The sequence below is a fragment of the Anomaloglossus baeobatrachus genome, chromosome 7 (assembly GCF_048569485.1).
Source record: "Anomaloglossus baeobatrachus isolate aAnoBae1 chromosome 7, aAnoBae1.hap1, whole genome shotgun sequence".
In the NCBI taxonomy this organism is placed as follows: Eukaryota; Metazoa; Chordata; class Amphibia; order Anura; family Aromobatidae; genus Anomaloglossus; species Anomaloglossus baeobatrachus.
The window spans coordinates 217,804,192-217,821,801 of NC_134359.1; the positions used below are offsets into that span (position 1 = coordinate 217,804,192).

A 17,610-nucleotide genomic window follows, 5' to 3' on the forward strand; every position below is an offset into this window, starting at 1 on the left:
AATCAAGTTATAGTAACAAATACAAAGGTGCAAAAAATGACATTGCCTGCTGCAGGAGGGGGGCACTACTTTTACATTGATGGCCTATCCTTAGGATGGGTCGTCAATGTTTGATTAGTTGGGTCTGACACCCGTATCCCCCACTCATCAGCTGTTGTCTGGGCCTGCAGGCAGAAATGCTCAGTTCCAGAGCTGCCCCAGGTACTGCATATCCACCTCCTATTGATTTGAATGGGAGGCGGACGTGAAATACCGAGCCCCAGCCTCCATTAGTTGATGGGACAGCTCCGAAACTGAGCATTTCCAGCCATCTGCCGGCACCCAGAACAGCTGATCGGCGGACGTCCGGGGAGTCAGACCCCAGCCGACAAGACATTGATGACCTATCCGAAGGATAGGCCATCGATATAAAAGTAGTGGTCAACCTCTTTAAAAGAGTTATCCATTGCTAGACAACCTCTTATTTGTTGACCAAATGAGGTGAAAAAAACAAAATCTAAAACATTTAAACTCCCTGGACCGCTGCCATTTTTCTGTACCTCAATTCTGTTCTCATCAAAATCCAGCAGTTGGGCCTCGCAAGCGCTGCAACCAATCGGCAAAAGAAAAGAGTAGTGTAAAGTGCGAAAAGATGAAACTTAAGTCAAGATATAAGTATATAAGATATATCCTTGAACCTCCACGTCCACCTGTTTTCAACAAAGAGAATGTTATCCAGTGGCTAAAGAGCGCATATTAGCAGCAAAGCCAGCCCCCTTCTCTGTTTCAGAATCCGCCGTGCGGAGAGTGGGGCTGGTTTACCAATCCAAATGAGGCCGTTCCCCTTTATACATGTCTTTTTGGTCTTGCATATTGTGCGTAATATACTGATGGTACATTATTTCAGCTTCTCGCTGACTACCAGTAATTCAGAGTTAGGCTTTTGTAAGCTTTTTATTATGCAAAAAAAATCCATTGTTCGTGTCCTAGTAATAGAACACAGGGTACAGCCATGGTGACTGGTAAATAGTGTGATACTGTTATTTTCTCTCATTGTTACATGATGGCCTCATAAAGAACATCTTGCAGAAATAGCTGGGATGGCTTTGATGAAGCTGTCAGTTGTTTCCTTCAGATTTCTTTCAAGTAGATTCTAGTATGATTGCAGAGGCAGAACGTAGTGACTCTTAGGATTGTGATGTGCGTAAAGAGGGGGCATTATATAATCTACAGCTGCCGTCACTATGTATTGTTTTTGCCTTGTCCATGTAATGTAGTCCAGGTCTAGGAAAGATTCACGTTTTGGCTGAAAATGAAAAAAAGCACGAAACCGCATGTATAAATTCACATTTTCATGTTAAGAGTGCACTGAGAAGATGGCTTTGCCTTACAATGTTCCTCAGAGTTTTCAATGGAAGCCTTTTGTTTGGCATCCTAAGGTGCATGTGTGTTTTCCTCCTTCCCTATTTATGTGAGAAGCAATAGGAGAGGTCACATAGATTCCTGTAGCACATATTCTGTAGAAACCTTACACTTCCTTCTCTTAAAGGGGTTGTTCAGGCTTGAGGTTCATGTCTGCGGGCATTCTATCTGACTGTAGACTTGTGAATCTTCACAGCACGGACAGACACCGCCAACTTAAATCTCATATCCGTAGCCATTTCTGGGGTTATATTCATACATTTCACATTGGATCTTTGGTAAGGTTGATTTTTGCATAGTGTGTATGGAGGTTCAGGAGACCTCCATAAGCGAACTCTACATCTTAGCATCTATTTACCTTTTCTGCATTACCCAGCTATAATCTTATATTTCTTGTTATTGTTCGTGGTTACACTTGTACATTTCACATAGGTTCATTTACAAGGTTTGATTTTTGCATCAGGGCTGTGGAGTCGGAGCTCATTTTGGTGGAGTCGGTATAAAATGCACCGACTCCTAAAATATATAATAAATTGGGGACAGTAGTGCAATGCAGAATGTGCTGAATATTTTACTAAATAACAACATTTAGTATAATGCTTATATTTAAGTGAAAAATGTATTGTAGTACAATGTGAACATCAGACATTTAATTATTTTTATGATACAATAATCAAGATATTTATATAGAACATAAAATATATTTATTGGAATACAACTTTAGAACACAAAACTAATATATTGTAAATATGTAATACAATATGTAATATATGTGGCGCCCTGGACAAGCCAGGTCGTCACAGAATTACACCAGCACACCCTACACCCCGGATAGGCACACCGAAGTCAAACACAAAATCCTTGTTGCCTTCCTCCAGGGGCTGATGTCCACACCAGGGGGTGGGCCAGGCAGTTGGCCCCGCCCACCGAGGAGTTCACAGTCCTGGAGGCGGAAAAAGGAAGGAAAAGAAGACAGAGTTTGAAGTTTGAGAAGTGAGGAGTGAAGTGTAGTAGTAGGAGAGGAGACTGAAGGCGTCCGGGTGTGTGGCCCGGACGGAACAGCAAGGTTGGCAGACGGTGGTGACCGTCTGCAGGAGAGGCTGATTAGAGCAAACCGTAAGGACCGTGGACGGGCGGTGGCCCGACGGTACCGGATCGGGGAGCAAAGAGAAGCCAGCACCATCCGGCAGGGCTTACGGACCCCGACCAGGCTAGGAGTCGCCGTAAAACGGGTCAAATCCGTTAGCGAAGGGAACCTCCGGGGTTTCCCAGCAGTCAAGACTCGATTGAAGGCAGCAGCTCAAACCGTAAAGGGAAACAGTCACCGCCAAGGCTACAGTTCCCAGGGCCAGAGCCTGAGGGCAAAAGGGGCTCCTTCAGCATCCATCCAAGCTGGGGAGCGGGTTAACGGTGGGAACCCATTGGAACCGTAAACACAACACAGGTGCAGGGAAAGGCAGTCACCATCAACCTACCGGGAGAACTACCGCAGCCGTCTGTGGGACCCGTCCATCCAGCCGTTTGTTTTACCGGAGACTTTGCATTCATCATTGGCTGAGTGAGTACCACCGTGCCGTGCGGCACAGCGCCGCCCCCGCGACCCTGCACCTCACCAGGCCCCGTAACCCGCCTGTCATCCATCCCTACCTACCCCTCACCGGGCCCCGGGACAACCAACCCCCCTACCCACGGAGGGGAGAACCAACATCCAAGCTGCTTCCTGTCATCGCTCCCGGGATCCCTGTCCAGAGCAGCGGTGGTGTCACAACCTCACCACAACCGTGGGTGGCGTCACGGACAATCAATCCCCAAAACCATTCCCCTTTTTCACTCACGGGCGAGGAATGCCGCTCGAGTCCCTGGGATCCGGCCACACACACAGTCAGGGCCAGAAATATTTGGACAGTGACACAAGTTTTGTTATTTTAGCTGTTTACAAAAACATGTTCAGAAATACAATTATATATATAATATGCGCTGAAAGTGCACACTCCCAGCTGCAATATGAGAGTTTTCACATCCAAATCGGAGAAAGGGTTTAGGAATCATAGCTTTGTAATGCATAGCCTCCTCTTTTTCGAGGGACCAAAAGTAATTGGACAAGGGACTCTAAGGGCTGCAATTAACTCTGAAGGCGTCTCCCTCGTTAACCTGTAATCAATGAAGTAGTTAAAAGGTCTGGGGTTGATTACAGGTGTGTGGTTTTGCATTTGGAAGTTGTTGCTGTGACCAGACAACATGCGGTCTAAGGAACTCTCAATTGAGGTGAAGCAGAACATCCTGAGGCTGAAAAAAAAGAAAAAATCCATCAGAGAGATAGCAGACATGCTTGGAGTAGCAAAATAAACAGTCGTGTACATTCTGAGAAAAAAGGAATTGACTGGTGAGCTTGGGAACTCAAAAAGGCCTGGGCGTCCACGGATGACAACAGTGGTGGATGATCGCCGCATACTTTCTTTGGTGAAGAAGAACCCGTTCACAACATCAACTGAAGTCCAGAACACTGTTAGTGAAGTAGGTGTATCTGTCTCTAAGTCAACAGTAAAGAGAAGACTCCATGAAAGTAAATACAAAGGGTTCACATCTAGATGCAAACCATTCATCAATTCCAAAAATAGACAAGCCAGAGTTAAATTTGCTGAAAAACACCTCATGAAGCCAGCTCAGTTCTGGAAAAGTATTCTATGGACAGATGAGACAAAGATCAACCTGTACCAGAATGATGGGAAGAAAAAAGTTTGGAGAAGAAAGGGAACGGCACATGATCCAAGGCACACCACATCCTCTGTAAAACATGGTGGAGGCAACGTGATGACATAGGCATGCATGGCTTTCAATGGCACTGGGTCACTTGTGTTTATTGATGACATAACAGCAGACAAGAGTAGCCGGATGAATTCTGAAGTGTACCAGGATATACTTTCAGCCCAGATTCAGCCAAATGCCGCAAAGTTGATCGGACGGCGCTTCATAGTACAGATGGACAATGACCCCAAGAATACAGCCAAAGCTACCCAGGAGTTCATGAGTGCAAAAAAGTGGAACATTCTGCAATGGCCAAGTCAATCACTAGATCTTAACCCAATTGAGCATGCATTTCACTTGCTCAAATCCAGACTTAAGACGGAAAGACCCACAAACAAGCAAGACCTGAAGGCTGCGGCTGTAAAGGCCTGGCAAAGCATTAAAAAGGAGGAAACCCAGCGTTTGGTGATGTCCATGGGTTCCAGACTTAAGGCAGTGATTGCCTCCAAAGGATTCGCAACAAAATATTGAAAATAAAAATATTTTGTTTGGGTTTGGTTTATTTGTCCAATTACTTTTGACCTCCTAAAATGTGGAGTGTTTGTAAAGAAATGTGTACAATTCCTACAATTTCTATCAGATATTTTTGTTCAAACCCTCAAATTAAACGTTACAATCTGCACTTGAATTCTGTTGTAGAGGTTTCATTTCAAATCCAATGTGGTGGCATGCAGAGCCCAACTCGCGAACATTGTGTCACTGTCCAAATATTTCTGGACCTAACTGTACGTACATATATACATACATACATACATACATACATACATACATACATACATACATACATATCTCTCGCACACACACACACGATATATATGTAATATACTGTATATTACATTACATAGTGTATCACATATTTACAATTTATTACAGTTTGTGTTCTAAAGTTGTATTCCAATAAATATATTTTATGTTCTATACAAATATCTTGATTATTGTATCATAAAAATTATTAAATGTCTGATGTTCACATACACATATTCATGTATTACAATAAATTTTTCTCCTAACTATAAGCAATATATGGAGGAGTCGGAGTCTGTGCAAGAGAAATTGAGGAGTCGGAGTCTGAGTCGGAGGTTTGGTTTACCGACTCCACAGCCCTGTTTTGCATAGTGTGTATGGAGGTTCAGCAGACCTCCATAAGGGAACTCTACATCTTAGCATATATCTGCTTTTTCTGCATTACCTAGTTGTAATCTTATGTTTCTTGTTATTGTTTGTGGTTACACTAGTACATTTCACATAGGTTCTTTGACAAGGTTTGATTTTTACATCGTGTGTATGGAGGTTCTGTGGTTTTTAGCTTCTCTCAGCTTCTTCTACATTACCCAGCTGTAATCTTATTCTTCTTGTTATTGGAGTAATTCACTAATGGATAAAGCACTATTGCCACAGAATAAGGGTTAGACCTGCAGTGTGGAATTTTATTTTTCACTCCATTTCCCTTTTTTCTGGCTTTGTGGTTTCCATCTTATTTTGTTGCTTTTTTTTCCTCCCCGTCTTTATTACGGCCACACTTGTAATTACAGATAAGAAATTGCGTTGACCTTCTTTATGTAATGTCACTGATCATGGAGGAGATCCTGTTTGATCTCCACCTCGATGGAGTCAGATAATTTTTTCCTATTTTATGCTTCCATTCTCTGCCCTATGACAGCCTCCCGAGCTGTGATTAGCTGTTTGTATGTGCAAACTGCGAGCAAATATCATTCTAATTGTGCTGTTTGCTTGTTCTATTCTTAGACTTGTCACTTTTAGCTTAATCCGCAAGGTGCATTCACCGATCAAATATAAGCGTTGGCAAACGTAACTAATCCTTGCTCAAATATTCTGTCTTAAATCGGTTACTGACGCCAGGCCATAATGCTTCCTCACTACCGCATGATTGTGGAGCATTGTGTTGTTGCTGGTTAAATAGACTTGAACGGACTATTGGTTCTGAATACAAAAAGGTTGTTTTCTCCGTAGCGCGGCCAGTGGGATTCCTACTGCCATGAAGACAATGATGCATGACATTATTACTGCCCGCTACTGATTAATCTTAATAGACTTCCTCATCCAATTCTGGGTGTGCGGCTGTCATTGCTTCTACTTCGCTTACGTTAGATCCAGTAAGGCCTCATTCACACCTGTACTTAAACACGTATGTGAAAAAAATAGTACCGGTTTCATCAGTGTTTCTCACAGATAGATAAATTACAAAGCTTCTCTCCTTTGCAATGTTTAAGGCTATGTTCACATTTCCGTTGTTTTGCATCAGTCACCTGCGTTGCTTGGGCTATGTTCACATTTCCGTTGTTTAGGATCAGTCATAATCTGACGCTCTGATAAACCACGCAATCCGTTTGGCGGATTCCGTTGTTTCCCATAGACTTGTATGAGCGGCAGATTGTGACTGATGACCCTGCGTTGCATCCGCCGCGTGGCGCATCAGTCATTTACTGACTATCGGACGCAGCATGCAACGGTTTTTGTTGCTGCAAAAAAACGCACCCCGCAGGATTCCGTTGGAATCCGTCAGGAGGCATAATGTAAGTCTATGGTGCAGGATTCCATCATCCTGCGTCCCGCAACGGTTTAGAGTGCAGGAATCCGTCACGCTTTACTGAGCATGCTCAGCATGTCCAGCAAAACGTCCGAAATCATGTAAAATCAGTTCCCCTCTCTCTCCCACCCCAAGCACCACGCAGTTTTTAAACTGAAATGATCGGCTTTTCAGAGCGATCAGCTGATCAACTTTTGAGAGCGATCAGCTGATCTCCTGGCAACCGGCTTTTCAGAGCGATCAGCTGATCAACTTTTGAGAGCGATCAGCTGATCTCCTGGCAACCGGCTTTTCAGAGCGATCAGCTGATCGTTCTCTCTCTCAACGGAATCCGCTTTCTCATGGCAAGAAATTCCATTTCTTGTCCCCCGTTGTACAACGCATCAGTCACAAGTGTAACACTCACAGAATGTAAATGGCACCATGAGCTATGATGGGTATATGCTGTGTCCAAGAAAGAAAACTGATACAACACTGACATCTGACTGAGGCCTATTACAGCCTTAACCCCTTCACAACTTCAGACGTACCACTCCTAAATCATGTCGGGGTGATCATCTTCCGCTGCTGTGGTGAGCAGGCGGTGATCCCTCCACATATCTTATGATTTGAACAGCAGACATGTGTGGCTAACAGGCGCCTGTGCATCCGTAATCCACCCACGCCTGTTGACGCCTCGATCGAGAGATTTAGAGATTAAAATAGCTGTGGCGAGGAACGCGCCACCATCTGAGGCCCTGTGACGTGATCATGGTGAGCCAATGGTTGCCATTGTAGCAATGGGTCTTGTGATGACTCCTGTTGCTATCATGACGCATTTCCTGTTAGATCCAACAGAGCAGCAACTGTAACAGGAAAGCAGCATTTCGGTTGATCAGAGCTATGCAGTTATGATCAACAGAAATGAACAAGTGATTAGACTGCTGATCATTATAGTCCCCTAGGGGAACTAGTAAAATTAAAAATAAAAAAAAAAGTAAAATAGTCCAAATCACCCCCCATTTGCCCCATTGAAAATTAAACCATAAAAAAATTAAGAATATACACACATTTGGTATTGCTGCATTCAGAAATGGCCGATCTATCAAAATCTAAAATCAATTAACCTGATCAGTAAACTGCAAAGCGTCAAAAAAATTTTAAACTGGCAAAATTACGTTTTTTGGTCGTCACAATCTTTGTGCAGAATGCAATAACAGGCGATCAAAAGGGCACATCTGTGCAAAAATGGTACCCTTAAAGTCACCTTGCGATGCAAAAAAATAAGCCATCACTGAGCCCCATATCCTGAAAAATGAGAATGCTATGGGATCCGGAAAATTGCTACTTTTTTTTGGACAAACTTCTGAATTATTTTTCACCCTTTAGATAAAAGTAAACCTATACATATTTAGTGTCTACGAACTCGTACCGACCTGAGGCATCAAACCAATACATCAGTTTTACCATATAGTGAACACTGTGAAAAAAATACTCCAAAACAAACGTGTAATCGCACTTTTTTTGCAATTTTTCCGCACTTGAAATTTTTTGCGACTTTCCACTACACTCTATGGTAAAATTCATGGTTTCATTTAACAGTAAAACTCGTCCTGCAATAAACAAGCCCTCATATGGCAAGATTGATGGAAAAATAAAAAAGGTACGGCTCTCAGAAGAAGGGGAGCGAAAAACGGAAAATCGCTCTGTCATGAAGGGATTAAAGGGGTTTTCACCACGAACAAAGTTAATTTCAAAGTTGATTTTAATCAATAGATCTTGTAATAATAATAACTGAAACCAGAGGTCTCTAACTTTTCTGACAATGAGAGCCACCTTCAGCTCTGAGAGAGGGACAATATGCCGTATTTTTCGGGCTATAAGAGGCACCAGACCATAAGATGCACCCTGGTTTTAGAGGAGGAAAATAGGAAAACAAGATTTTAAGCAAAAAATGTGGTCATGACACACTGTTACGGGGCGAGGATCTGCTGCTGACACTGTTATGGGGGTAATGTCCCCGAATTCTTTTATATATATATATATATATATATATATAGTGCCTACAAGTAGTATTCAACCCCCTGCAGATTTAGCAGGTTTACACATTCGGAATTAACTTGGCATTGTGACATTTGGACTGTAGATCAGCCTGGAAGTGTGAAATGCACTGCAGCAAAACAGAATGTTATTTCTTTTTTTTTTTTTTTTTTTTTTTAAATTGTGAAAAGTTTATTCAGAGGGTCATTTATTATTCAACCCCTCAATCCACAAGAATTCTGTTTGGTTCCCCTAAAGTATTAAGAAGTATTTCAGGCACAAAGAACAATGAGCTTCACATGTTTGGATTAATTATCCCTTTTTCCAGCCTTTTCTGACTAATTAAGACCCTCCCCAAACTTGTGAACAGCACTCATACTTGGTCAACATGGGAAAGACAAAGGAGCATTCCAAGGCCATCAGAGACAAGATCGTGGAGGGTCACAAGGCTGGCAAGGGGTACAAAACCCTTTCCAAGGAGTTGGGCCTACCTGTCTCCACTGTTGGGAGCATCATCCGGAAGTGGAAGGCTTATGGAACTACTGTTAGACTTCCACGGCCTGGACAGCCTTTGAAAGTTTCCACCCATGCCGAGGCCAGGCTTGTCCGAAGAGTCAAGGCTAACCCAAGGACAACAAGCAAGGAGCTCCGGGAAGATCTCATGGCAGTGGGGACATTGGTTTCAGTCAATACCATAAGTAACGTACTCCACCGCAATGGTCTCCGTTCCAGACAAGCCCGTAAGATACCTTTCCTTTCAAAGCGTCATGTCAAGGCTCGTCTACAGTTTGCTCATGATCACTTGGAGGACTCTGAGACAGACTGGTTCAAGATTCTCTGGTCTGATGAGACCAAGATCGAGATCTTTGGTGCCAACCACACACGTGACGTTTGGAGACTGGATGGCACTGCATACGACCCCAAGAATACCATCCCTACAGTCAAGCATGGTGGTGGCAGCATCATGCTGTGGGGCTGTTTCTCAGCCAAGGGGCCTGGCCATCTGGTCCGCATCCATGGGAAGATGGATAGCACGGCCTACATGGAGATTTTGACCAAGAACCTCTGCTCCTCCATCAAGGATCTTAAGATGGGTCGTCATTTCATCTTCCAACAAGACAACGACCCAAAGCACACAGCCAAGAAAACCAAGGCCTGGTTCAAGAGGGAAAAAATCAAGGTGTTGCAGTGGCCTAGTCAGTCTCCTGACCTTAACCCAATTGAAAACTTGTGGAAGGAGCTCAAGATTAAAGTCCACATGAGACACCCAAAGAACCTAGATAACTTGGAGAACATCTGCATGGAGGAGTGGGCCAAGATAACTCCAGAGACCTGTGCCGGCCTGATCAGGTCTTATAAAAGACGATTATTAGCTGTAATTGCAAACAAGGGTTATTCCACAAAATATTAAACCTAGGGGTTGAATAATAATTGACCCACACTTTTATGTTGAAAATGTATTAAAATTTAACTGAGCAACATAACTTGTTGGTTTGTAAGATTTATGCATCTGTTAATAAATCCTGCTCTTGTTTGAAGTTTGCAGGCTCTAACTTATTTGCATCTTATCAAACCTGCTAAATCTGAAGGGGGTTGAATACTACTTGTAGGCACTGTATGTATATGTATGTATGTATGTATGTATGTATGTATGTATGTATATATATATATATATATATATATATATATATATATATATATATATATATATATATATATATATATATATATATATAATGTGTATGTGTGTGTGTGTGTATGTGTGTGTATATATATATATATATATATATATATATATATATATTATATTATATATTATATATATATATATATATATAGATATATATATAGATATACACATATAGATAGATATAGATATATATATATATATATATACCATATATATGTGTATATATACAGTACAGACCAAAAGCTTTTTTTATTTTCATGACCCTGAAAATTGTAGATTCACATTGAAGGCATCAAAATTATGAATTAACACATGTGGAATGAAATACTTAGCAGAAAAGTGTGAAACAGCTGAAAATATGTCTTATATTCTAGGTTCTTCAAAGTAGCCACCTTTTGCTTTGATTACTGCTTTGCACACTCTTGGCATTCTCTTGATGAGCTTCAAAAGGTAATCATCGGAAATGGTTTTCCTACAGTGTTGAGTCTCCAGTCCTGTGCCGTTCTATCCATCTGGTGAACTTCATAACTGGAAGTGAGAAACACTGACTTCGATGATGGCTATGGCCTCATTCATCATTGCCTGTGTCTTTGTTTTGTCTAGTTTTGTGTGTTTGGCGCCTTTTTGTTTGCCCCCTATTCATTATTCTATTTGCGCCTTTTTTGAGGTCTATTTCTATATGTGCTCACCTGTTGTTTCCGCTTTGTGTTTCCTTATATTTTTGACTGATGGTGTAATGTTATGCATGTTTCTCAAAACTCACTTTTTTGTGTTATTTGATGTGACCTTTTTGTTCGAAAAGTCACAAAAATGGTTAATGACAGGATTTGGGATTTTGTATTAAATTCATATTGATGAATTTGGGCACCCCCCCTCCCCTTCTGAATATCTGAAGAAAAGAAAAGTAACTTAGAAGAAAAACCACAAGTGATGACTCAGACCTATGGTGTGGATAAATATGTGGTGTTTTTCCTTTTATTATCTTTATATGTGTGTGGTTTTTATTCTATGATCTTCGCCCTTGGTATTTCAGGGTCATCTCTGTGAACGGTCTTTTGTCATTGTGCCAGGTACATTAAAACCATAACTCATTGTAAACTAGTTGATGATTGATCTGCCGTTAGTTATGTTATAATGGAATAATTGCACAAGGTGTTTTTGGGGCATTTACAATGGTTTTAAAGATTAACTGTACCTTTCATGTCATCGTGATATGTCAAAAGTTGTGATCGGCAGGACCCGGCTGCGGAGCTATAGGCCCCACTGTTCAAAACGTCTGATGTGTCACTGGGACCTGTGAAAAGTGTTTTTGGGAGTGAGAGTCACACTTTAAGATAACCAGAGGTCGTGTTGACAAGTAAAACTTCATATTTCAGGACTAATCCACTTATCTCGGCTTTGATGTATAAACTATTCTCAGTACATGGTAATCAGCATTTTAGACACATTGGTAAATCCATCAACACTTTGATATCTTCTATCTTTTGCTGCATTTCCCAGAAATCAGCATTTTAATTAATATGCAAATGAGCTGTTACGTGCTCTGGGAGTGACGGGAGCACTTATGAGCCTTCGCCTCCTGCGGGTGTTTCCTTGCCCAGCACCATCTTTAGCTTGTTTGATGGCTCATTGTCTATTGTCTGATATTTTTGCCTAACCTCACATGATGGAATTACTTTTCAAAGACCTTCATGCTCCTAGAAGTGGTTGGGGGGTTTGATCTTACTGACAGATCCCTGATCTGTAACAGTGAGTTCAAACCATTAATAATATATCTTGATTAAGCTTATGTTCCCGTGTAATTAGCACCGTCCCTGGCATCTTGGCTTTTGGTCCTGTCTTTGAAGCAACATTTGCTGTGTTGACAGATGACCAAAGCAATCTAATGTGAGGGCTGATTGTTGTCTACAAAACCCAAACGAGCCCCTTATTTGTCTATACGTCCACCTTAGCAGGGAATGACTTGGTTGTCTTCCCCCTTTCTATTGTCCTGCTTGGCCGAGCTGGCATTGACCTTCCATGCTTGACATTTGTCAAGGAACAATAGGCATCCTCCGAGTCTGTGGTTTATAAATTCATTTTACACACTAATTTTGATGGGGGCAAGGTTAGCTTGTTGTGAACGATTGCCTAAACCTCACGTCGGGGGTTATTCATTGACTTGTGAAGTCCATGTAGTACACGTTCTTGGAGCTTCTCTGCAGCGGCATTTTCTATATTTCTGTTACTATTCTTTTTAAATACTGAAACCATTTCTTTTTTTTTCTTACAGGAAACATTGGGCACTGAACAAGTAGTCGCTGATTTCCTTCTGAACCAAGATGGCTTCTATGTTGCTGAGCTTACAGATGACCCAAGCATTGCAGCAGAACTCCAGATTACTTGTACCATGTAAGTAATCATACAGTTTTACCTAGAGGAGATTTAATCCCTATTAAGTCCTATGTTTTAGGCACTGTATAGTGTACAATAGTTTACCCTCCATGCCTGGTCCTGAGGAAGAGATGGGTGGAGCAGAGGTGTCTGGGTGGGTTTTCATGGCTTCACTTGTCCAGAAATCATTCAGATTAATAATGCTTTTTCCAATAGGGATCATTTAAAATATTCTCTACAAATCCAACACTGGAGAATCCATTTTAAAGACTACGTTTTCGATCCCCTGACTGCTCCCAACCTCTACTACTAGCAGTATGAGTGCAGATTCCTTTATTCCTAGAGGGTTTTAATATTCCATACTAATCGTTCCATAAGGAATAAGTCAAAACTAGCCTGGCCAAACAGATCCTCTAATCACACCTCCCTGGACGTGATTAACAGCTGCCATAACAGGGACTGAATGCAGGCTGTCAGTGATGGACTAGCGGGGGAGGAGATGCCCTCTGGACTAGTCCTGCCTCATCGTTTGTGCAGCACTGCAGTTGATAAGTTCATTGTGCACAGACTGTATGATTAGCATGGTGCGTCAAACACCTCATTGAATAAAGACCACCGATTGCATATTAAGATGGGCTCTGTGCCACTATACGGAATCCTTGAAGAAGTCATCGGTCCTTTAACTATGCCTAATTATTTAACTGATCGATGCCTGGATGGGCTGTTTGTCGTCTGATCATTTGGGCAGGGGCCAGGTTTCTACGTTGTTAAGGGTTTTTTTTTCCCGTTTTTATACACTGTTCCTCCTAGCTGCTTAACTGTCTTATTCCAGATTTATAATTAAGATGGCGTTGCATAACGCGTCTCCGATTCCTCGAATTGTCATCCTACTGTCAGGATCTTTTCCTTTAAAACTGTTATCTTTGACAGTTTTTCGTCACCTCGTAAATGAGCTGGCTGATAGAAAAGAGTAATGCATTATTAAAGCTGAGCTGTCTTATCTAAAGACTCAAGATTTGGAAGGGAATTAATGAGGATTTCTATGACTAGATTTCTACTTTCTATTTTCGAGTGTTCACCTTTCCATGGACTGTGGTTTGTATAGTGCTTGAGCAAAATGGCCAATACCATCCCTCTAGGTTTGTGGTCACATACTTTTCATATCTGAAGTGCACTGTAAGGTTTGAGAGATTTCATAACATTTCTTTTCCATGATGCACCCCTATGAATAAACGTGAGATAAAAACTAATGAGCAAACACCCTGCAGTAAGTCAAATAAAAAGTAATACATGTAAATAACATAGGGTACTTAGTTGATACTAATTTGATCAGAAGAGCATAAAAGCCATCCTACCGCGACAAGGTGTACCCACTTGGGATGGAACCATTTCTACTTTTGCACCTCTCTATGTGCCAGCAGACCTCAATACATGGGGCAGAACTGGACTCAGCCCCGACTATTAAACACCTGCCCCTCAAAATGACAAGGAACTAAAGCAAAACTGAAGAAATGGGCCAATACATCTGTTGGTATAAGTGCAATGTGTAGGTACTCATTCACATTGCGGCTATGTGACCCGTATGATTGTGTCATGGTTACATTTAGATCTCCTTTCGTTAGGCTCTAAAATCCATTCAATCAGTTATTTATTTATTTTTTTTAACTTACAATCCTATAAATGTTTTGCACTAAAAGGCTTTCTGTGAGCTAAAAATTGAAAGGGTGTTCCGGTTTCCAAAAATTCCGGTCCTCATGTGCAGTTTGTCCCGCTGCTGCTCCTAGTGCCTGTTATTGTCAGCAACACTGATGATATGTCAATAACATAGCAGCCAATCATGCCGTTTGCTCGGGCTGAGATCACTGATTGATTGGCTGCAGCGCTGTCGACATGACATAAGCGCTGTAGGCCATGATAAATACCGGCAGCAGAAGAGACCATTGGACTTGGAGAATGTGAGTAAAGTGAGGTTTTCTTTTTGTTTTTTTTTATTCAAAACAAGCCACAGCCAGGTGAGAGGGTTTTATTTGGAACCGGAAACCCTCTTTAAAATCTGTGATTTATGTATTCTAATTCATGCCAGAAATCAGAATCTAATATAACTTTATTCAAACCACTCTTGCAAGCATCACTGTGTGTGTGTGTGTGTGTGTGTGTGTGTGTGTCTCTGTCTCTGTGTCTCTCACTACTTCAGTCTGTGTGTATCCATGTGTCTCTCACTGTGTCTCTCTCTCTGTGTCTCTCTCTGTCTTTCTGTGTGTGTGTGTGTGTCTCTCTCTCTCTGTGTCTCTCACTCTGTGACTCTGTGTGTCTCCATGTGTCTCTCACTGTGTGTCTCTCTCTGTCTTTCTCTGTCTGTGTGTGTGTCTTTCTGTTTGCCTCTGTGTGTGTGTGTGTGTGTGTGTGTGTGTGTGTGTGTCTCTCTCTCTGTGTCTCTGTCCCTAACTGTCTGTGTGTGTGTGTGTCTCTCTCTCTCTCTCTCTCTCTGTGTTTCTCTCTCTCTGTGTGTATCTCTCTGTCCCTAACTGTGTGTGTGTTTCTGTTTCTCTTATTCTCTCTTTCTCTTTCTCTCTCTCTTTCTCTCTTTCTCTCTCTCTCTTTCTCTCTCTCTTTCTTTCTCTCTCTCTCTCTCTCTCTCTCTCTCTCTCTCTCTCTGTGTCTGTGTGTGTGTTTCCCTTGTGTCTTCTGACCCTTCAGCACTTCTCTCTGACGGGTGCAGATGGTTTACTCCTCTCAGCACCTCTATATACAGCCCCAGTCTGCAGATACTACTCCTCTTAGCTCCCTCTGTAGACAGTCCCATTATACAAGATATCACTTCTCTCTGCTCCTCAATACACAGTCCTATCATGCAGTACATCACTCCTCACCACTAAAGCACTTGGCCAGATCACAATCGGCAAGATGCCTGTTACAGATTATGAAGTGCCACATTGCCACATATGATTTCAAGGTACACACTGCTAAAGCACCTAAGTTGAAAGGGACCCAGAATAGGGGCATCTGCCCCGCTGCCCTCAGCCCAGCCCGCCCGTGATCACAGGAATTTATGTCCCTGGTTCATGATTTTTAGCGGTCTGACTCCAGCCATCCTGGATGGGTGACGAACGTTGTTCCTTTACATGGTTAAATTCCATGGTCTATCTTAGTATACAAACAATCCTTCATACATTCCAAACTCCAGAATAGCTTTCGAAAGATTGCAGCGGATTGCAGCAGATTAGCGATGACGTGGTTGTTTTCCCCGATTTCCACTGCATCGCCCTCTTTTTCGTCAGTTGTTCTTACTGTGCTTTCCCAGTTTGTTTCCTGAATGGGATTTCCAAGGTTACTAGTTGCTATGTTTGTTCTATTGAATAGAACTGAACAATAGTGGCCAAGTAAAAAAACAAAAAAGGCAATCTACGTCTCACACTTTTCATTTTTTTATTCATTTCATACAACAGAGGACGTCTCTGGGATTCTTCGTGGTTAAAGATGTCGAGGATGAAACTGTTCACAAGTCACTGCAGTCTTCTGTGATTTATTCACCCTGAACACTGTGGGTTCACCCATGTGGGCTTATTTTCACCGAGCTTCACTGGGGGATAAATGTAACAATGCTAACGGGGACGGGCAGAGTTTCCGGCTGTAGGATATGATTTCCTAATGCTGGTTACAAAGCAGAAGGAGTTCAAACACCATGTAAGACAACCAGTTTATACCAAGAAAGTCACATTCGTCTCACCAATATCAAAGAGCCACTGTATATTCAGACCGGAGTAATCAAAATATCATAGAAAATACAGAAAATTGTAATAAAACCCCCCCTAAAAAATAGTATGCTAATATACACAACAGGGAGCAAAGCGTGAGGAATCTATATATATAATTGCCTTATTCTGTCTGTCTGTCTTGCTCCAAAATTGTGTCCTTACCGTGACACAAAGCTGATTGGCCGCTGGGCTCGCCATGGCCCCGCCCCCCGCACGGATTGGCCGCTCGCCCAGGCTGCGCCCCCACACGGATTGGCCGGCCGCTCGCCCAGGCTCCGTCCCCCCCCAGATTGGCCTCTCGCCCCGGCACCCTGCAGGCATTGGCAACTCGGCCAGGCCCCGCCCCCCTAGCAATGCACGCTAGCTCTGGCCACCCCCCGCATTCCCCGAACCAACACGGTCACGGAGCCACGACTACCAGGTGAGTACTGTACCCCTGGGAGCCCACATCAGCGTACGCCGCCAAACCAGCCGACACATACCCTCGCATTGCTGGGGCTGGCCGGCGTATGCTGGTGTGGGCTCCCGTGCGAGCGGGGGACGAGATACGCTGGTAACCATGGTAGCATAGTTATCAGCGCATCAAGGTCCTGCAGCGGCGGAAAATACACACACGCACACACATAACAGCACATACACACACACACACACATCAGATCACACTCACTCTCACACACACATCAGATCACACTCACTCTCACACACACATCACATCGCATCCACATACTCACAAAATCCTGGGATATCGCTTGCTTCTCGGCGGCGATATTGTGCTGTGAGCTTCCAGGACCTGCCAGAGGATCACATGGCCAGAAGCATGTGGTATCTCCGGATGTTGTGAGTATGAGCGCGTATGTGCAATATCGTCAAAGTGTGTATGCGTGAGTGTATGCGATCGGGTGTGTGTGAGTGTATGCGATCGGGTGTGTGTGAGTGTATGCGATCGGGTGTGTGTGAGTGTATGCGATCGGGTGTGTGTGAGTGTATGCGATCGGGTGTGTGTGGGTGTGTGTGAGTGT

At 42.7% G+C, this 17,610-nt stretch overlaps 1 protein-coding gene across 2 annotated transcripts in view; it reads left to right on the plus strand.

Annotated features, from left to right (window-relative positions):
* The window catches only part of LOC142245289 (4-aminobutyrate aminotransferase, mitochondrial-like), a 192,724-nt gene that overhangs the window by 71,028 nt on the left and 104,086 nt on the right, over positions 1-17,610 (plus strand). For both annotated transcript variants that reach the window (XM_075317899.1, XM_075317900.1), the window contains exon 2: positions 12,736-12,854. In XM_075317899.1, the coding sequence (XP_075174014.1) occupies positions 12,785-12,854 (70 nt within the window). In that variant the 5' untranslated portion in view covers positions 12,736-12,784. The remainder of the gene's footprint in view (positions 1-12,735; positions 12,855-17,610) is intronic.